At 38.6% G+C, this 23,196-nt stretch overlaps 1 protein-coding gene across 2 annotated transcripts; it reads left to right on the top strand.

Annotated features, from left to right (window-relative positions):
- The first annotated feature begins 3,018 nt into the window (after positions 1-3,018).
- Positions 3,019-12,731, top strand: ubl3b (ubiquitin-like 3b). 2 transcript variants are annotated; one of them, XM_049586213.1, is made up of 6 exons: positions 3,019-3,182; positions 3,787-3,897; positions 7,906-8,014; positions 8,788-8,874; positions 9,512-9,589; positions 11,120-12,731. In XM_049586213.1, exons 2-6 carry the CDS (start codon positions 3,871-3,873, stop codon positions 11,170-11,172), a joined length of 354 nt encoding a protein of 117 aa, XP_049442170.1. In that variant the 5' UTR covers positions 3,019-3,182; positions 3,787-3,870; the 3' UTR covers positions 11,173-12,731. The 2 variants fall into 2 exon arrangements, with proteins under 2 accessions (XP_049442170.1, XP_049442171.1); XM_049586214.1 differs by lacking the exon at positions 3,019-3,182 and adding an exon at positions 3,372-3,622.
- Positions 12,732-23,196: the final 10,465 nt, after the last annotated feature.

Here is a 23,196-nt window from a genome sequence, read left to right as displayed (position 1 = left end):
AAAATACAATTAATTAAATTATGTGCGGTCAGAATGTGTGTTAAGTTAAAATATTCCACACCCAGAAAACACAGATTACCAGAACCATCCAGAAACATGGATAAAGCAGCAGCCAACAATGAAAGAAGATGCAAAAAGGACTGCAGTGCACAAGTTAAAAGAACTGATGGTATCACATTTTACTGGAGTTGTTCCTTGTATCATTCCATGTGACGAATAAATCATTGAATTGAATTTAACTGAATTTGTGCACTGTATTTTAGCCCTTTTTTGCATTTTCTGGTTCTAGTTATCCATAGTTTCTGGTTTCTGACCACACATCCCAACCTCAACAAGACGGCAGCATGGTCGCTCCTTCTGAACACGCCCAGCAACTCTGAACGATGTATGGCAGTAATCCACCGCAGTAACTGGACAGCACCTCACATTCCCACTGTCACACCAGTCCTTATTCACTGTAAAGCACACTCCTCCCCTCCTTCTCTCGCCAGCATCCTTATGTTCCATCAGATTGGCAAATAAAAAAAGACCCTCCTGGTTGAATGGTGCTGTCCAGGATTTAGCCAAGTGAATCAAAGGATATTACAGCTCCTGATATCCTGTTGGAAACTGATGCAGCACAGAGGTCATCCAGTTTATTTCCAATGCCTGTACAGTGGCTAGCAGGATGCTTGTTCAGCTGGTGGCCATTGTTCTCCATCTTTTCCTTGATGCTTACTAATGTTCACATTTGAAAACCCCGACCTTGCTAGCTAGCAGAAGTCAGCAGAAGGAGAGTTCACTGACTGATGAGTTGATTTTCTCAACAGAATGAGTGACTCTCAGCCACATGCCACCACCGTCCAAGCCAACCACAAAAAGCACCACCAACACTTGCAAAATAGACATAAGAGCCTAAATTAGGCCCAAGTTGGGCACAAATTTAGCAGAGCTGACAGAGAGGCAACCCCATGCATACATGCCTACGTTACTACTATTATACCATTACAAATGTAGTCATTATCACAAATAAACTTAACAATTTACCGTTATTAATATTACTATCAGTTCTAGTGTAATGGTGTGCTGCAGTTCTACGTGTGCTTTGTCTAAGTGGTGTTGCTGTGCCCCAGCAGAACACAGTCTACAGTGAAGATGCTGCAGGCATATGTCTGAACTACCAGGCGTCGAGATACTCTGTGGTGAATGACTTTTGTCTTATCTCTATTTTAAATCCAAATGGGAGATATATCTTAGTTTTACAGTCAGTCATATGTGTTAAACATTTGCATGGTTTCTTTTTTAGTGTGAATGTAAGTCTGCTGCCTAAATGAGAGGTTCTCAACTTCTTTTTCAGCCAAGGAACACTTATAAGATAAACTTTTGGAATAATTTGACAGCCTATTTTTTTTTTTTTTTAACATATCTTTAATCTTAGTTATAGTGTCTGAGTCACTGGCCTCGTTTAAGTCTCTTCTAAAAACATATTTCTATCGTAAAGCATATCCTGACTTTATCTTAGCTGTCTGTCTATTTTATTGCGATCTTACTGACTTAAATGACCTTTCATTATCTTAATTTTAACTTTGTCCTTATTTTATCTTTTACTAGATGACATTTTATGACATGTTATTTGTTTTACTCTTCTTGTGTTTTAATTGTTTAGTTTTATTGTACAGCACTTTGTAACTGTGTTTTGAAAGATGCTATATAAATAAAGTTTATTATTATTATTATTATTTGGAAGAAAAACCCAGAAAAAAGTATTAGAAAGACATTAGACGTGTTTTAAAAAATATTTTCACTGCCTTAACTCAGAATACTCAAAAATTCAATTAGCTGCAAAATATTCAAGGCATATCAAGAAAAAAGGGCATATTTGAAGTGCATTTCTGAAGACACATTAAGGAAAATTGTTTCTTTGTTAGTGCATACATAGGCCAAATAAAACCTGCTTATGGTTATGATAGATTATTAAAATATGATAAAATATAATAATTTAAAGGACCCCCTGATAGAGTTCCACAGAGCCCACTTTGAGAATCATTGGTCTAAATGTCACATCATCCTGTGGTTTGAACTGGTTTGTCATAATCCACCACTAAGTAATTATATTCAGTAATGAGTATATGCTAGCTTTGGCTGTACAGTTACACCAGCAGGCTGTGTGTTCCCACTCTGTGCATTACTTTAGAAATGATCTTACTTGAATTATTTAACTTCTTGGAGTAAATAAGCTTCAAACACTTGGATCCACCGTTGACTTTTTGTGTCTACTCTCTTTTTTCACAGCCTTTCACCTCTGTCAGTTGGGGTCCTGCAATAAATAAAAAAAATAGATAACAAAAATGCTCTGTAAGACATAAAGTAAACTGATGGTCTTCATTACAACTCAGCAAACTCGATCTGCTGATGAAAATTGTATGAAGTGGTTCTGGACAAAAGCTAGTAAATGTTTTTGAATTAAGATTTATAATCAGTCCTGGGACTAATTATTATGGGCAGATTTTTGCATCACCACCTCTCCTACACACACAGACTGTTCGTTGTGAGTCTCTGTACAGCTATTTTGCATCTTTTGTGTGTGTGTGTGTGTGTGTGTGTGTGTGTTTTCTTTGTGGTCATTTCATTGGTCATAGTCTCTTCCTGGTTGGTATGTGAGGGACACTTTGCAGGTGAAGGCCAGATGGGTCCCTGACATTTTGGGCCCGTGGGCCTGTGCGCGTAGATCCATTCAGTAACCTATTTGTGCTAATTAGGTCTGTTACAATGATGTTGTTGATAAAGGAAATGATATTTTCTTGAAAGACACACTTTGAATTTCTTCTTCTTACCTGATGACACGACATGATTTTGGGTAGTTGTATTGAAATGTACCTGTACTATCTTTATAAACCGTCCACATACATGATGAATATATCAAATTGGTAAACATGTTTCTTAATGCAGTAGCCTACACCAAGCAGCAGAAGGGGGTCTAGAACTGCGATAATGTCTTCGCGCTGGACTTCAACACCCAGAAGCGTTTGCGGTCGTTCTCTGTGTTTACAACCAGCTGACATCCGGCGTCTTCCCGTCCATTAGCCACCGATACCACAGTCAACGATATCCATCTACACTCGATATTTTCCTTCTGAAAAGCGCTCCCCGCTGATTCGTCAACCCAACTGAATGCAAAATTCCATCAAAGTCATCAGATGCAGGTGAGCTAGACGAGACAAAATTTGCTGTTGCACATTTAGCCAGCCAGCTAACCCGCAGCTAGCCAGCGATAGCAGGACAGGTATCATAAGCTAACAGGAGCTAGTGCTAATGTTAGCAGAAGCCTTGATATTTGCAGTGATCAGTTCCGACATCTGTCAGGACGAAACTCGGTGCTAGTTGTTGTCCTCGGGCGACATGCATTTTCTAGCTGATTAACAGAATCAGCTGTTTTATTACTACAAGGCAGCTAATTAGCAACGATGGTGGAATCCAGCTAATATGAGAAACATTAGCCCGCTAGCTCAACTATCTTAACGCTAACTATTGGATAGATTGCTAAACTCGTCGCTGCCGTAGCCTGACAAGCTAAGTCTGTTATTTTAATTAGCTAAAATATAGTGAAGTGAGTTTGATTTGCTTATTACGTATACGATTGAAGGTAACTTAATCAATCATGCAATATTGACGTTTGATTGGCAGTGTTGTGATGTTAGCTGTGACATTAGCGACATGTTAGCTCGGTGGATAATGGATTATGTGCAGTGCAGTTATGGTGCCAGGCTGTGGGAAGCAGCTTCACAGTGTTTGTGTTGTTTGTGTCAGGGCTCAGGCCCCGTCTCCAGCAGCTGAAGCACACCAGCCCTTGCCTCTCTGATCCACGTCCACGGCCTTCCTCCACACTGAGCCATGACCACCCAGAGGGATCTTGATATGGTGAGTGAGTTAGGGTCTGCCACCTTTCTCCTGTGAGTTTCTTATAGCAACACAGAGCCAAGGTGATAATCTGTGTTTGTGTTTGTCTTCTGCATGATATACAGACATAGTATATTTGATTATTATGGTGCTAACATTACAAAAACGTGTCCCCAAGTTAAAGTAATTCAGAATTTTTTGGGGGGGGGGGGGGAGATGTCACGGATTAGCCAGCGTCCACAAACACTTAGCTGGGACAGTGACTGCTGTTACTGTGAACACCATCTGTCTAATCTCGGTTAAAACGTTGCCCTACTTTCCTTTCAAGGTTTAGACTAATTGATTGTACCCTCTTACTAAATCCTGGCCGCAGCCCCCCACTATAGGAATGGGCAGCACTCATTTAGAGACAGATCAGAAATGATAGTTGAAGTTAATGCAGTTTTTTTGTTAATTATGACACCTTGCTTTCTCACCTGCAAGTATTCACTTCATAGTAATATTTCAGAAAGAAAAGCATTCAAGTTTTTGTGTTTGTGGAGCTGTAATCAGCTGAATTTTGTGTCTTTGCTTTTCATGTCTTAACACATTTAATTGTTTATCAAAGTCGAAAGTTATAATTTTATGATGATCAGTCGGTCAATTAGACAGTTGCTCTCGGGCTTATGTGAGTAATAGGGAAGCATTTAGTGCTGGAACAGTTAGTCGATTAGTCGCACTTAATCCAGTGACAGAAGATTAATCTTCAACAATTTTGATTTTTGATTGATAATTTATTAAGAAAATAAATAAAATCCAAATTTTCTGGTTATGGCTTCCTATTGTAAAGATTTGTTTTGGGCCGTTAGGCAGACAAAACCACACATCTGAAGATGTCACCTCGGGCTTGTGGAAATTGTAATGGCAGTTTTATTTATTTTATGTCAGAACGTTTTTAAAAGGTTTTTTTTCCTTGGAAATCTCAGATCCTAAAAATGTTTTATTGTCAAAGAACTTTTCACTTACAAGGAATTTTATGTTGTGATGATTTTGAGAGAGAAAAAAAATATTTTATGCAGGACACCTACATCAGGTAAAAACCCACAGTGAGCAGAGTAGGATTTAATGGATCATCTCTCTTGGCAGCAGCTTTGGATGATTTTGTTTTTAGGACACCTGACCAACATCAAGAATGGATAAGCCTCTGTTAACCCTCAGAACAAGTAATTCATAACAGTGTTGGAAGGATTTAATGTCCTTCTTTGGATTGGAGAACCTCGAGAACATTTGTGATGCGCGGTGTTGCCATGGGTAACCAGGCAGATTTGACATTGTTTTTACTTTGCTGCGGATGAAAGGGATAGGAACGAGGACGGGGACAAAGCTTGTTAATGATGACACGGGTATGTAACCCCATATTGAGGTTATTCGGTTCAAAGGGGGGAGGGGAGGGCAGAGGACCACCAAGTGAGGATTGTATTTGTAAACAGATCAGAGAGTGGGGTTGTCCCTCCCTGACGTCACACCTCGTGGTTAAGTCTCTTTGTTCTTGCCTCTGTGATTTGTGAACCCAAAGAAAGTTCATGTCACACCTTTTGAAGAAGGGCAAACGTTAGGGAAAATTAATCCCCTGTCGATTCTGACACTTGAGTAGAGACATCTCAGTCGAAGGACTCAGCTGATGGGATGCTTTTTTTTCCCCCAAGTAATTTTTTGAGTACCAGAATGATTGATTGGAGATGATGGATTAATGGATTAATAAGGAGCAGTACTTGCTACAGCATAAATTAGATGACTGATGTTCAGAGTGGATCAATAATTCAGGTCAGAGTGATGTTTCAATCCTGACCATGAGCTGATTGCATATACAGTATAAAATGAGTGGGCAAATTGATATAAACGTAAAGTCATGACTGCAAATCCTTTGCTATTGATGAGTGACTGACTCTATGAGAAGGAGCTGGAAGGACTCCAAATCCCAATCTATTCAAATGGACAACATCTATTACTATTTCAAAAAGATCTCATATATATCCAAAACAGTTGTATGAAAGGAAACGTCAAAATATTGTGCATGATTATAAATAAAACATATTTAACCAGAAAAACTCTCTGTTATCATACACTAACAATCATGATGTTTATCATCTTGGGCAGGTTCGATTATTCATCACAGCAGCCATCACAGAACCAGTCAGTTTGTTGGTACAATATATATATATTTGAGTGTGATGTCCATTTGTAGACACTTTGCCTTGAAAACAATCCCATGTTGTCTATTTAAATACATTCATGGTTTGGAGTTCGTGTGCAGGTGTTAGTGTTTTCATTAGTGCCTGAAGTCAGTGACCCATAGACAACCAGTTTGTGTCTTACCTGATGATGCTCCACCATCTTCAGTTGAAGCTGTTCTCACTTCTTGCACGTTTCAGGCCGGTCCTTAGCTCGATTGGACTAAGATCAGGTGATTGATCGGGTTGGGCAAGAGTGTTGGGTGGTCCAACAAATCTTGGTTGTTTTCCTTAATGTTTACGATCATTGTCCTAAAATTGTGACTAAAATCTTTGTGCAAAATCTTGCATACTGTTCACCAAACACAGACGTGACCACCCTCACTTCAACCTATTCATTCTTTCGTTTTAACACAAAGAAACAAGTTGTTGTCATGTAAGAAATCATTAATGGTTACACATGTATGATTGTTGATTGTACTACAATACAGGGCTGCAACACTTAATCAATTAATCGTTTAGTTGTGGACTAATAAATTTAAAGGCAAAATTATTTGATATTCACTTTGAGTATTTTTTAAAGTGAAAAGTCTGTTTCCAGTTTTTAAATGTGAACATTTTCTGATGTCTTTACTCCTCTATGTTAGTAAATAGAATGTCTTTGGGTCGTGGACGAAACAAGACATTTGAGGACGTCATCTTGGGCTTGGAAAATACTGATCAACAATTTCAAACACTTTTCTGGCATTTTATAGACCAAACAACCAATGGATTAATCAAGAAAATAATTGACAAGAGTTATTGACTGTAAATACTCACTAGTTGAAGTCTTACTATAAGATAGAGCTGTGACTAATGTTAATTTTGAGTATCAGTTAACCTGCCGATAATTTTCTCTAAATATTTCAGCTATAATATATCAGAAAATGCCCATCACAATGTCCTGAAGCCAATTTCACCTTTTTTTTTATATTGCTTTTTTTTGTCCACATAACACAGTTCATTTAAGACAAAGAAAAGCAGCTTAACATCACAATTAAGAGGGTGGACCTCGAAAAATTAATGATTAATGAGTTGAATATCAAAACAGTTGCATTTTATGTTTTAATCAATTAATCATGTCAGCTTTACTACAGTGCGTATATTGTTTTTGTGCCTTGCATGCAGAATCAGTGTGATGATTTAAATCTTGTAGTAGAATAACTGTGGATTTCCTGATGTTAGTGTAATATTTAGGCCTTCAAGTCATGTTAGACAAGCAGCTCCTTTTTATATTTAGTTTTTTTTTATTTAACCAATTGGTTTGTGTAGTTTGCCCGAGGATAAAATTTGAAGGAAGCCCCGCTGTTAAAGACCCTCCCACACATATGCACAGTCCCCCTCAGGGCTACGCACTGGCCATGTAAATTTAATAACATGGCCCAGAGCTGTCTGGGACACCTGGGGTTATCGCATTAGGCCGACAGCCCGGAGAGGAGCTTGCAGCACCCTGGAACTAAAGGGCCAGTGTTCCCCCGTCAGCCCCACCCTTATCTGTTGTCGTCTCTGGCAACAGGGGCTCACTTCAGTGTAAGCCCTCAGTGAATAAAGTCGCCCAGTCAAAGGGTGGAGATCTGGTGTGGATAAATCTAATTAGACTGGAATGCCCGTCTCTTCACAGCCTTCTGGAGGTCATCTCATGTCTAAAGAGGTTAGAGGAAGTGGAGGGATTCCACCACAACTAATTAAGAAGAACGTTAACGGAAGTTGGTGTTTTGTTTTGGCTGATTCGACGTTTCTGCGGACTAAGATTAAGCTGTTTTTGTTTTTTTTGGTTTAGGTGCACCTCCGCCTTATCCTGGTCAGTGGGAAGACGCAAGACTTCACTTTCTCCCCAAATGACTCGGCTACAGACATCGCCAAGCATGTATTTGAGAACTGGCCTGCAGGTACGTTTTTATAGGATTCAGATTGCAGTATTTTTCTCTGTGTATCTCAGTTTCTGTATTTCACAAATTTGATTACTTTGCACTGAGCAGTTCTTCTGGTTCAGTCACAGTCTGTGCTGACCCATTAATTGTCAGGTTCTGCAAGTAAGTGATAATAATAATATTAGTAATAACATTATATATAATATTTTGAAATAATATTTAACTGGTTTGGGCTAATTGTTCCAATTCCTTTGCTGTGGCATATTTTTTGCCATTGTGGCTTACCACTAATAAATGCCTGAAATTAAAACCTTGTTAGCAAAATAAACACCTTGTCACACATTTAAAAAGTCAAAACTGATCAGATAATACCAGTAATAGGGTGTAGAATACTGAGAGTAAAAAGTAGAGCTAGACAGATAAATAAACCAGGCCAGAATATTGGCCGATTTTAGCCTCTTGTTGATATATTGTTGTTGATATACATGTTGGCTGATAGGTCACAGCAGCACAAGGATGCCAAACTGTGTTTTAGACAATTTGAAAACAGTGTCACAAGTCACAAGCTAATTTTTACTTTAAAATATTTGCTCAGTATATACCTTTGTCACCGTTTTGAAAACAAACAAATCTAAGTGATCTGTATCAAGGTTATTATTTATTTATGTGTTTATGTAAAAGAAAAACACTATGGGCTCTTAAATTGTTACCATCTTTTATAAACATCCATAAATCAATATCAGTGTCATTTGGGCCGTAATAATAGATGCACTTGTTTCTCTTCTCGACAGGATGGGAGGAGGAGAGGGTGAGCAGTCCCAGTATACTGCGTCTCATTTTCCAGGGACGTTTCCTTCATGGCAACGTTACCCTGGGGGGTAAGACCATCTCTGTACAAAGACACCATCACTACAATAATTCTGACCACAGGGAAAGCCACTGTTATCTGTATATCTTACTAAAATCAGTCCTGGAAATTGACAACAAAACGACTCATAAAGTTGTAGCTGAGGCTTCACAAAGCCCTCCTGAGACCCACAGGCAAATGGTCGTTCTGAGTGTATTTATTTCCTGTGTAATATGATCATGCTCAGCAATAGAGATGAAAAGCGTCGGGTACAACTGCAGGATTTTGTAAAATGATATAATCAATAAAAAACAAAGTTAATTTTGCATTTGATGAATACATGCACTGGAACACTAACGTCAAACAGCAGTACTGGTTGATTCAGTATCACAGATGCAGGATGTGACTAAATTAACACATCTGTTTTCATTGTGACAGATGCTAGTGGAGTCTAATTATTTATTTTCACCTCACCTTCTTCTAAGATTGCCAGACTTGATTTGGCTGAAGTATTTTCCTTTAAAAAAACACCACGATTGTTTGTCTGAAAACTTTACCGTACACATGAATCTTTCATTGTATAAGTACAATGTTCACAATGTATGCCACTGTACGATCATACTGTAAAATGTAGCTAAAAAATAATGAGGTTTATGTTTTGTTAAAAGCTCTGAAGCTGCCACCAGGCCGAACAACCGTCATGCACTTGGTTGCCAGAGAGACTCTTCCAGAGCCCAACTCTCATGGTAAGGAGCTTTTCTTTGACTCTGTTTTTTTAGATAGAATTGCAGACAGAATTATCAGTGTAATATTGTCATCATCACACACGACTAAATATCAAGTGGGATTTTGGTAGCGGAAAACTGCAGTGGGATGAAAAATAGGGCCGAACTTCGCTGGGCTTTAAGCAGTTAAGCTCACTAATGTTACTGAAGTTCATTTAAACAGACTGCAAACGTGCAGCAGGGTCCTGACTGTAGCCCCACTCGAATCTCAGTTCCACTGTATGCTAGTGGCAGAGACAAAGCCGCAACGAACAGCAGAGCTAAGGCAGTGTACTGTACAGCTCCTACAGTCAACAGTCTGTCACTCCTCTGTAGCAATATTTAGGTATTTGTAACTGAATTTGAAGGTATAATACTAGAGATTGGCCACTAGTGGAATTTTAAAGGCCGATGTTATGGCGATAGTTTGGAACAGCAAAAAAACAGATAGCCGATTATTCATCAGAAGTCATCGTTTATTTTTGGAGCTTTAAATTGTCTTCAATGTCAACCTGAGATTCTTTGGTACACCATGACATTACCTTGACTTTGTGTATGAAGCCTCCGTGCAAAACAGTGATCAGAGATGGACAGTTTTTCTGTTACTTATATTTGAAAAAATATATTTCAATTTCTTCTGAGTATTTTGTGATTGGTCTTTCACAGGGCTGAAAAAAACTCAAATGTAATTTGAAAGAAGATACTTTAGACTGGATAAATTTTGTGTTTTCAAAGTACTTAAAATATTTTCTTCATGATTCATAAAACATAAAACTCATATGGCTGGACTGTGTATGAAACACTTTTAACTTGAAACAGGAAATGACAACATTCATCCAGTGCTAACAGTGTTGTAGTGTTCATCTAAATACATGTTAAGATGAAGAACAATGTAATTAGACACAGTCACACAGCAGGAGGGACCTGCTTTCTTTGCAGCTGTACCAGCTGATCATTTAACACATACCCTCCCCTCTTGAGCTCTGGTCGGTGATGTACACCCCCACGTGACTGGTGGAGGCTGCACAGCCATCAGCCACTATCGGAGCCAAGTTCCACTGATAAAAATAGTTTGTAAAACGTCCTATCGCTGCCGATTAATTAGCCAAACCAATAAATCAGTCAACCTCTAGTAGTTGCCATTGAAGTGCAATATGACTGCCCAAGTGAAGCACAGACACAAATCACTATGCTGCTGTATTTTTCTTCAAAATGGTGATGAGTTTGCAGCTACGTAGCTAATTAACTAATGCTTACATTCTGTATCTGTGGTCTTTATTTGTGCTTGTTTGATTAGTCAGAGTAAAATGAACTTGTGAATATTAATGCATAAGTTGCTTTTTCAGGGTCCACTTTGTTTGACCTTTCACATACAACATGCAGTGGGCTTTTTGTTGCTACTGCAGGCAACGTCAGCCCACGCAGAAAGTCTGTAGAGCAATTTGTACTTACTTCCAGTTTCAGCTGGTTGTTTTGTTCTCACCTCATGTCTCTGCTGTCCTGTCTTCGTAGGTCAAAGGAACAGAGAAAAAACCACAGAGAGCAACTGCTGTCTCCTCTTGTAAAGCAACAGAAACGACCCCCTACCCCACCACACAGAACCACACACACATACTCACACACACACACACACACACACACGCACACACATATACACATACATACACCCTGTTCTCTCCTGCCTGTCATCCTGTCAGCTGTGGATTTGGAATAAATCACAGGAAGTCTGGTTGGGGTTGTTGCCCGCTTTGGTTGAACGCTTGTCCAATCTGAGGCTTTTTTTTTTTTTTTTTTGTGCCAATATATTCACTTTTTGCCCCCCAACCTTTTACTGTGTCGGCAGAATTTGCTGTTGTTATTCCTTTTTATTTGAAGATCATGACATGAACGATACCCCACGCTCCCTCATGGACCCATTCGCCGCTGGACACGTTTTAAAGAGCTGTCATATGTAGTGGAAAAAGACCCGGGAAGTCTTTGCTCTTCATGGACACTCATTTGCTATAAGGATGTGTGGTCTGTTACCCTACCTATTAGTCACATGGATGTTTCCCCAGGTCTTACTGAATGGTGTTAACCCTCTCATTGCACTTAACCAGTTTGTTAATTTAGAAATGTTTATCGTGTTTTATCACCTTTTCCCACAATGGCTTTTTTTTTCATTGGTCAGAGGAACAGACCTTAATTCCCCATGTGGTAGAAAATGTGCCATCTTCCTCATGAGACTGTTTCTCACTAACTGAACCGGTCGGTCTGTATCAGCACCAGTGGCATCTGTGCCATTACCTTACACCTGCTTGTTCCTGGAAATGGACCAACGGAGAAAAGACTTATTATTTGGAAGAGTAAACACCTAAGGGGACATACAGGTCCACGAGAAACGGGATCAGACTCAAGGCTTGTGAAAGATGGAGTCTGACGATTTGGCGGGTTGCTTGTGTGCCATCAGGTGTCATGTTCACACCTCTGGCTTTGACTTTATTGACTAGGCTGTCAGTGCTCCCTTACAGTGGGAGCCGTCACGGCGGGCCAGTTAAACGCAGACAGAAGAAGCAGTTGAAGATGGGAGGGAGGAGTGTCGTCGGTGCGAGCCCCACCTCTACTGGACACTGAGAACGAGGCACGGGGAGAGTTTCTCCCACTTGGATAAAGAGAGTTAAAAGGAAATTTTTTGGCGGTGCTTCACCTCCTTTTCATTTGGATGCTGTCTTTACTTCTTGTTTGCCTTTTATCGTGGAATTCAGTAATATCATTAATATTGAAATTTAAATATATCGATTTTTATCTTGTGTATAGGTATTTGTTCAATTTTAGTGTGGGTGAGTTTGTGTATGAGTGTGTCTGAGGGTGTGTGATGCACGTGGCATACTGTATGAGGACTAGTGAGGGCATGTGGTCTTAAAAAAAAGGGTGGTGCACTGGGAGTGTTGATGGGCTGCAGTTTCTTCAGAAACAGTCGGAAACCTTTTGATTCCTTCCATTGAGTGTCCTTTGGTTTGTGTTTTTGTCAATCAATGTCACTGCTATGAAGTTTAGCTCAGTATGAATAAATGTAAAAACTAAAATGCAATGTGGTCTACATAAAAGCTTGTATTATAAATTAATAAATCTTTAAATAAGGCAACTTGTCTTGATTTGTTTTTCAATATTTCTTGAATGGCAACTAAAAGAAAAAGGCTGTGGCTACGGTTATTTTTATTGTCAATTAGTCCATTGAGGTGTCGTAGTATACTGGTATTGATGATAAACATGATATTTAACAAAGGAAATACTGATATTGTATTAATTATACACAGGGTTGGGAAGGTTACTTTTAAAATGTAATAGGTTACAGGTTACTTCTTACCATGTTAAAAATGTAATTAATAATGTAGCTTTTTTGATTATTTCATCAAAGCAATGCAACTCATTACATTTGATTACTTTTTTAACAAATCTGTCACACTGGGCAATAAAACTGAAAAAAATGTCCAGAAATAGGCCAAAAGAGGACACTCCTGCACATCAACAGGATGCAAAGCAACAGAGTGAATGTTTTATGCAATATATAAACTTTTTACTAAAAAGATTATATACAGATGTAACCCCTATGTGATTTAATTATATTTTTTTCTCAGTAACTGATAACAATTACATTTATTTTGCAATTTTCTTATGTTTAACTAGTTACTACCCAACACTGACTATACACATGATTATATCGTGGAAAATTTCCTGTGCCTCTAAATAATATTTATTTATTTATTCTCACTTTGTCTTTCTCTCTAGCTACAATTGGATTTTCAATGTAATTCATAAACCAAAAAAAAAAACCCCGAATGCTGATGCTTTTTTAAAAAAAAAATGTGTGGAGAACTGTGATGGACATTTCGCAGTATTTCCAGAGTCAAATGTAACATCCAATATCTCGTTTGCCTGATTAAGAGCTGCAACAATTGGTCAATTAACCTATTAGACAATCAACAGAAAATTAATGGGCAACTTGTTTGATCATGGAATAATCATTTGTCATTTATGTAAAAAAAAACAACAACAATCATTTACTGGTTTAATGTTCCTTAAATTGAGAATTTGATGATTTTCTTTGTCATTCATGATAATTAAGTGAGTAGCTTTGGATTTTTGTATTAACAGTCAAATAAAACCTATGTTATTTGGATACTCCGCCTGCAGATAGCTCATAGAGTATTTGTAACATAACAGGTTATTAGTTCAGATTTAACAATCCAACTGATTTGTCTGATTTTGTAGATGTTAAACACATCATCTATAGACTATATGTGACAGCTCAAGAACATACCTACATATTCTCACAATAATTTAGTTTTACTGTATAGTTCAAGTTCAGCTAAATTATTGAGAATATGAAGGTATGTTCTTGAATTCTCACATATACTTCATATATAAACATCTGCAAACAAAGCGAATCAGTCAAAGTGTTGAATCTAATCAACAAATAAGTTGTTGAAATGAACCATAAATACTACTTACAAATATTCTATTAACTATCTGTAGGTGAACTATCCAAGTAAAGTGCTGTCAAACATACTGTTGGAAGATGTCACCGTGGATTAATCAAGAAAACAAGTGGCAGAGAAATCAATAATGAAAATAATTGTTAGTTGCAGCCCTAGTTTGATCAACATATTTATTATCTTTGAGTTATGGGCTGCCATAGAGTATTAGGAAAACCAGCAAATCACAACTAAGAGACCAACACTGGAATTTCAATCACCTGACAGCAGGTGGTCATATAGTGGGGAGGGGGATCATAACACTTGTCACTAGTCAAGGATCCTTGAATGGATTACTGAACTGTCAGGGGCCTCCCTGGACTTTACCTAGAAAATGTCACTCCAACTGACATGTACCATCCAGGGAGACTCAAAAAAGACCACAAAGAGATGCAAAGGAACTGCAAAGAGACAGAAAACTACTACAAAGAGACACAAATATACCCCAAAGAGACATAAATATACACCAAAGAGACACTAATATACCCCAGAGACACAAAACTACTACAGGGAGACACAATTATACCCCAAAGAGACACAAAATGACTACAAAGAGATACAAATATACTGCAAAGAGACATAAATATACCCCAAAGAGACACAAATATACCCAAAAGAGACATAAATATACCCCAAAGAGACATAAAACTACTGCAAAGAGACACAAATATACCCCAAAGAGACACAAAATGACTACAAAGAGATACAAATATACCCCAAAGACACAAAAATACCACACAGAGACACACATATACCCCAAAGAGACACAAAAATACCACACAGACACACATATACCCCAAAGAAACACAAATATACTACTAACAGACACAAATATAGCACAAAGACACCCAAATATAGCACAAAGAGACACAAAGCTACTATAAAGAGACACAAAACTACCACGAAGTCTGTGTGTCTTGCTCCTATGAAGGAAAGGTGGTGGGGCCGTTTGCATATCTGCTCCCAGGGGCCTATTTTCTGGCAATCCACCCACGGAAGGATCAGTAAGAAATCAGTAGCAATTATACCCCTGTGCTGAGAACTTTTTTGTTTTATCAGTCTCCTTCTTTAATGATCAAACAACATGCAGTTTTATTTGCTTACCTCTAGGTGGCGATAGCTCTCTGTGGGCCTAATGAGTGGGGGTCATAATGGGCTGATGGATGGAAGTATATACCTTTTTTATTTTGCACATACCGACTGCACTGATAAAAGTTTAAGTAGCAGAATAAGGCAATCATTTGTGAGCTACTGTTTATAAATGGGTCACTAAGTATTTATGAAGCACCTGACAGAAACTTAACACTCTGTACAAGCTTAGAGGAATTAAAACTATATCTGTGGACAGCTTCCTGATACATGACGAGGCACCAGTGGATTTCTGTTGTTCTAATTGGGTCATAACTTTATGTTGAGTTGACTTTTCAGCACTTTCTTCCTGTCTGCCTCAGGAATCTGCTCCTGACGTGTAGCTGCAAGACGTCCAGGTTTCCAGTTGACACTGGCAGTCTACCTTAGGAAAAGTGCAGTCAACCCACATCTTTCTCAACATACTGCACTCCCAAAACCTGCTATTGTGTTGAAATGACTTGTCATTCTACGTCTCTTCACATTTTCCACTTGCTCTTATCTAAGCCGCCTTTGACACCACGGCTTAGTGGAAAGTGTAAACAGGAGCGTCCAGCAGACCACAGAGGTGATCACCAGTGTTTAAATGAGAGTCCACGGAGGTAGTCTGTCGAGGTCTTTGCTACTTAAGTCCACCACATTGAGAGCTGCTGCAGGATGAATTGCTTACTGCGGTCGACATGAGTCAAAGCATGCGTGCAGCCAGTTTCTTGGGTGTGCTGCGGTGGGCTGTGGTCCAACCAATACTCACTGTCTGTCCCCGGAGGGCTGTCTGCACTCTCAGCTGCCTCCCTGTAGTCCTGATATGGAGGGCTTAACTCCCACTTTGGCACCAGTACCTCCTCCAGTTTGGAGTGAGGAATCCTGCTCAAGTAGAAGTACATCTAAATTAGTTAAACAGTGCTTAAGTAAGATTGTTTGTGTTGAGAACAGCTCAAGTACGGCACAGAAGTGCTCTTATGTGGACTAATGCGAGGAGGGGTCCTGTCTTTACTGACATAAAAGTAAAAAGTACACATTACAAACCATTACAAGTAAAATTCCTTTATTTAACAGTTCACTTTAGTAAAAGTATTACCTGCAAAATACACTTGATTATCAAAAGTAAACACTGATTATTAGAACAACCCCTTTAGTGTTGTAAATTATTGACATACTGACTTATGAGCACAATTTGAACGTTGAAGATGCTCAAGATTCAAGATTCAAGATTCAAGATTAACTTTATTGTCTCACAAAGTGAGAAATTTGTTCTGGGCCATTCGCCCATGCTGCAGCCACAACACAAAACTTACAATACAATACAACACAATACCAAATATACAATAGATATGCGCATTCCATATCATACAAGGCGCCAAAAAGTGCAAGAAACATGGTGAATTAAGAAATGAATAAATAAAAGAATGAATAAATAACACCTAATAGGGCTAATAAAATGCTAAAATTATAATAAGTAAAAAATACTAACCTGTGCAAAACAAACAAATGCAAGTAATCTGAGCTCTGGTCTTATCTGACCTTGTTTACCAGCTTTATTGACACAGGAACAAACGAGTTTTTAAATCTGTTCAGTCTGCAGTGAGGGACTCTAAACCTTCTACCAGATGGTAGCAGCTCATACTCACCATGCATGATGTGTGATGGATCGCAGATAATTTTATTTGCTTGTTGCAGAGTGGCCTGTTCATAAATACTCTGAATGGAAAAGTGCTCTTTAACACCAATAATTTTTCCAGCAGCATGAATTAGCCGAAACAGTTTGTTCTTTAGCTGCACAGAGAGGTTGCCAAACCAAGCTGTGATACTATACCTGATCAGACTTTCTAAGACTGCCTTATAAAAAATCAACATAAATCTTTGATCAACACCATGAATTCTCAGATGACGTAGAAAATGCAACTGTTGCTGTAGTCTGCAACAGAGGCCAGGTGAGTGCGCTGTCAATAAAGACACCCAGATATTTGTATGACTGCACCTGGGCAATGGCTTGGTTGTGGATGACCACGGGCCTGTGGTCACCCACTCCTCGAGGGTCGAACACCATTTCTTCAGTCTTATTCACATTCAGAATAAGGTGGTTATCATCGCACCACTCAACAAACCTCTGAATTTCCAAAAAGTAGTGTGCTGCATGAAACTGCTTTACTACTGCACTACAGACTATAATTAAACATTTACTAATACATCATATAATGTTCATCATGTATCTGAACCTAAAAAAGACTAGTTACAATATTTTTGAAATAAATGTAGTTAACTAAAAAACGAAATCCCTCTTAAATGTGATGATTTAAAAGCATGAAATTGAGTAAAATGAAAAAACTGTGTTACAAGTGACTAAATCTAGTACATGTAGGCTGCTTAGTTACATATCAGGTCTACTGTTTGATCACATTTTATTTCTCTGCCCTTTTAATCCATTTTGACACAATAACTTTATTGATTTAAGCTTTATTACTGGCTCTGAAAACAGCAGCTGATAAACAATTTCTTCTGGAGGTCCATTTTTGATGATGAAGTCCATGTGGATATGATCAAAAGCTCCAGGACAGCTACTAAACAGACATTTAAATAAGGGTTTTTTGATTATCCAATGCTGTTTTCAAGGTCGAGAGTGAACTATATAGCTCAATGTTAAAGGAGCAGTTTGTCATTTTAGTGAATACGTTTGTGGAGCGTTAGATGAGAAGATTCATATCACTCTCCTACTTTTGTGTGTGCTGTAGACTAGGTTTCTCTGTTCTTAGTAGAGTGCCCCGGGAATGAGTCGTAAAACCCAGAAATGACTAAGTGTTTTACCACTACCGGTTCCCTTGTCTCGAAGTCAGTGAGGTTTTGAATGGGGTTTTGGTTAGATGCATGAAATAAGGTCTGTGGTTAAGCTTAAGAGGCCTCCATGTTTCATTCTATGACATAGAATACCTCAGTAAATACACCACTCGTGAACTTTAATGCTTCTATGTGTCTTAAAAAAGACAGTGCTAACAAGTGGCTAAATAAGACTACAGAACGTCATCACACAGAACATGGCTCTACAGCCTCGTTCTGGTAACAGCATGACTCAGAAGGCCATTACTCCACCATACCTTTACATAGCAAATACCTGTTTGTATGTCGATCTTAATGTTATGAATGCCGTATACAGAACCTAATGAGCAAAGCCTTGGTATCATATTTTAAAGTCTTCATAGCTTCCCTGCTCTCTGTTTAACCTCAGGCTTAAGGATAGATTGATTATAGAAAGTAAGTGAATGCCTGAGTCAAGAGGGGGTTGTGATATATGGGTTATTTTCTATTATGGCTTTTAGCTCCAAATCTCTTTTTCCCCTTTCGCTGCTTCTGACTATTTTCATATCTGCCAGTTGCTCCTATATTAAATCCAGCTGTGAGCACACACACATAAAGCCCAGCACGTAGAGTAGACAGAGGAGGCACTACTGATACCACTGACTTGACATTTTGAATTACAGGAATTTCACATCAGAGCCAAACTAAAAACAGAGCAGTTATTACAAAAGGAGCGTCTTCACTCAGCAATAGAGTGTGAATGTGCGGTCATGACTCTGCATGTGTATTATCATGTGTGCATTCCTTTGAGTCTATTTATCCACACCAGAGGTCCTCTGATGGCACGAAATGAAAGAGTTCAGTAGGCCAGTGTGAAAACATACACACTCATGCAGGGGTTGAATTAACCCAGCAGGCTGTTAGCAAATGAGCAGCTTTCATGCTGACTCCAGAAGCTGCCGCTGTCTCTCTTCATCTCAGGACCTCATCTCTGCTCCTAATTGGGAGAGTGACACTTGTTTATGTGGCTCTTTGTTTCCAGACGAAAGGGATCGTTACCAGGACGTGGACTTTTGACCAGGTGTGTGTCGAGGAGGAGGAGGAGGAGGAGGAGGTGTTATAGCTTTATTGTTTCCATAACAAGCTGTAACAGAGGGACTGAGGGCGCGGCCAGTTAACCTCCTTTTATTTGACCGTTTATGTTACCAGATGGGCCCTCAGTTCCTTTCAATGTGCCACTGTAAAGAGCCACAGCTTTGACAACAATATCAGCTTTGTGTTCAAGAGAGGGAGAAACGGAAAGAAACGTCCAGAGCTCATACAAAAATATTTCTCAGCATTATTGTGCAGCAGGGATGGAAATTTAAGGTCAACAAAATTTACTGCTATCAGAGTTGCAGTCTGTGAACAAGAAATGACCAGACCTTATGGCTCATGAAGAATTATTTATTTGTATTACCTCACAATCGCAGTAACAGTCCCTTCTAGCTTCCAGCAGTGTATCTGTCACCGCATGTCTGACACAGATGGCCCTTCTCCATCAAATTACCCCCAGTTCTTGAATTGGTTCCGTTCAGAACAACACATTCTCACTCCGACCTCGTCACATATCCAGATACGACGTGAAAGGTACCCTGGGTGAGTTGGTTGTTGACGTTCTGGGATGCTGTGTCAAGTTCTGCCTGTTGTATGCATTGTCTTACTTCAAAATACACTTTCAAATTAAATGCACTACTTCAGTACAACAACGCAAATTGATATTTTGTTTTCCTCCAACAACTAACATGGTCAGGTTTAGGAAAAAAGAACAGGGTTTGGCTTTATAGTCTTACGGCATGCGAAAACCGCTCTCCCAGGTAAAAGTCTGTGTTTGTTGGACCCATCAACCACACCTCCTGCCCAACCTAGTTGGACTTTTGCTGCCTTAACTTTCGATCTTATCCCGCCAGGTTTTCCCCTGACACCGTCAAGCACCGTCAAACTACACAGCAACCGGCCTCGTGTCATGCTGATGTTAAAGTATGGCCTTTTTTTGGTCAGTGTCTGACGCTGCAAATCACTGCCCAAGTGCCGGATTACGACAATTTTGGAGATCGGGTTGTTAAGAATTCTTGGATCCTTAATGCTATCTACTGAATCAGCCCATGTGTCAATTAGTTTTGTGCATTTTTTTTTATCCTTTTTTTTTCACACTCTAAGCACAACCTTTGGAGAACACGGTAGTAGATTTTACTACTCACACCTTTAAATCCTTAAATATTATCTTTCAGACCCTTGCAAAAGAGTTTCAAATGTCCAAAACAAAAGAACATCATCTTGGGTTTGTTACTAAGGTGCAGTTAAAAAAAACTTTTTTTTCCCAAAGAAATCATTCAAAAGTCATTGAACAAAGTTTTTCCAGAAAGAACAATGTGAAATTTTTCTCACATCCCAAGTTTGCATTCTTGATCATAAAACATCAAACAAATAAAAGAAGTAGTATACATTAGTTTCATTTTATCAATATGACAAATCGACCCACTCCAATGTGCAAAATTTAAGAAAAGCACTTTTTTGTGTGTCTGCATTCACAACTCATACCTGTCTTTAAAGTGCATTATCTTGAGTGCCATTTTTGGCATTGGTCCTGACTTGGCTTTGCATAGGGCAAAACTAAACGTGTTGGCTTTCACCTCCCTATTAGTCCGACGAGCTATCTTACCTAGATGGAAGGATCCAGCCTTAATTTAGTCAGTTTATTTATTTAATTGATCTATTTTCCCTTCCTAGTACTACCATTTTATGCAGATTTCTCTACTGTATTGACAATTTTTTTATTCCATGCCTGAGAATAGACTTTGTCAGTTATGGTGAGTTGTGGTTGGCTGTATGTCTGATGTTGCATGAGAAGATGAATGTGTTGGGATTTGGGTGAATGTTGTTTGGGGAAAAAGGGAAAAAATTCTTTCCATGTACACTTACTGTTTTGTCCATTATTGAACAGTTAAAAAAAAGACCATTGAAAGAAAAATAGAGTGCATGATTATCACTTTATATGAGCAATAGCAGTGCCTTAATGCACTGTAGACACTGGAGAGGAAAACAGGAGGAGTCAGCATTTGGGACTTTTGTTTGCAGCCAAAAATGACCTTTAGTTTTATAAAACTGCAAAGAATAAACTTTTAGGTGTAGCCTGTTTTCTGTTGCAAAAAAAGGCATTCAAGTTTTCACACATTTTCCATAAGAGTTTTCTTAGCTTTTATATGCTTTTATCTGTTGTCCCTTTCTGTCTCACTTAAATCAGGAATTTTAAAATAAGGTGACACTTTAGAAAATAGCACATAAATGACATATTATGCTATACATACAAATCAAATTAAAAGGTCCTTGTGAAATACTCAGTGGTACCCAGTAAGTACAAGGGTAAAATACAGGTAAGACTTTTTGTATGAACTTTTGAAATGGCCCAATACATTTTAAATCAGATAGGCAATGTCCCTTTGCCATAGTAAGGTTATGAAAAGCCAATATGTTGTAGATTTAAATTGTCATTTAAGTAATATAAATTGCTCTTAACACAAAGTTTTAATCTCCTTATTGCCTAATCTCTTGTCTTCTTCCCCTGTGTCTACACATTTTGTCCCAGCGTGAACCCAGTAAGTTTTTAATGGAACTGATTACACAGAAATTTGCAGGCTGTAAACTAAAGTGTTACTGAAAATAATTATCCAAGTCAAAGCTCCACATGAGCAGAAATGTTTGAGGTGTCAGATGACCACATTGTGAAGCGCATATAGATTCATATGTTATAGCAAAACAAAAACGATTAGGCTATTAGAGTATTCTCAGCTTATGCACATAGCTCACAGATGATGCATAAACATTCACATATCGTTTCTTTTACCTCAACATTTCTCTGTCATTTCTTGGCTCAGAAAAACTGTGTCCTCATTGTTTTGGTTGGGACGAGCGCTGACTTGAGGGCACTGGCTTCTGACCAAACCTTCTTCCTCCAGTTTCACTTAAAATGAAACACAAAATAAACTATGAAGGAAAACATACTAAAGTAATTAAACACAGAACTGTGGCCAGAGTGTGGAACAAATGCGATCCAGAAAGTCAGACTCACTCATCACAAACAAGTGATCACAGACCTGTTTTGTTTGTGTACCTGTGATGATGTAACAACTTGGATCTTAAACCTGATTTGTGCTTATTCACAGTCATCACAATATTTTATGTAATCAGTGTTTTTCTGCTGCTCGGCCCCGGGTTGTTTCCCCTCATACGTTGATTAATGTAACTCTGCCATCATTTACATTTTGGCAGTCATGACGATTGATCATTCACGGACTCCATTTGCTTCATCTTTTTACAACGTGTGATCTCTCCTTCTCTTTTCATCCCTGTTTACATTTAGGATGAACATTTGCGTTTATGTTCAGGTGTCTCTGATTTGTTCTGATTTTACGCTCCAACACCCGCTCTGATCGCTCTCCAGACATCATTAAAATGAATAAATTTCCTGATCTCCGGATATAGTCGTTGAATTACTTCACATGTTCACATTGTGTGTGATTATTGCTCAGTGACACCAGATGCTGACCCAGGGCTTTGTGATGTACTCATGGGCGGATAACGAGACAAACGGCCCCTGGGCACAAACACACAAAGGGCCCCACCACCTCTCCTGTATAGGATCATGACAAACAGTCTCTGTGCTGGTTTTGTGTCTTTTTGTAGTTGTCAGCATATTTTTGTGGTTTTCTGTCTCTTTGTGGTATTTTTGAATGTCCTTGTTGTTGCTTTGAGTTTCTTTATAATTAATTTGTGTCTCTTTGAGGCCATTTTGTGTCTATCAGGGGTATATTTGGGCCCTTTTTGTTGTTTTGTGTCTCCTTTTGGTATATTTGTGACTTTTTGGTAATTTTGTGTCTCTCTGTATAGTAACTTTGCATGTCTTTGTTATCATTTTGTGTCTCTTTAAAGGTCCATGTCTGTCTGTTTTTGGTATATTTGTGGGGGGTTTTGGTCAGTTTTGTCTTTTTGTAGTAGTTTTATGTTTCTTTGTAGTCATTTTGTGTCTCTTTGTAGTTCCTTTGCATCTCTTTGTAGCCATTTTGTGTCTCTTTGTAGTTCCTTTGCATATATTTATTTTCATTTTGTGTCTCTTTGTGG

Source organism: Epinephelus fuscoguttatus, linkage group LG9 (genome assembly GCF_011397635.1).
Source record: "Epinephelus fuscoguttatus linkage group LG9, E.fuscoguttatus.final_Chr_v1".
Taxonomy (NCBI): Eukaryota; Metazoa; Chordata; class Actinopteri; order Perciformes; family Serranidae; genus Epinephelus; species Epinephelus fuscoguttatus.
The sequence above is the reverse complement of the archived record's forward strand: the minus strand, read 5'-3'. Positions and strand labels throughout refer to the sequence as shown.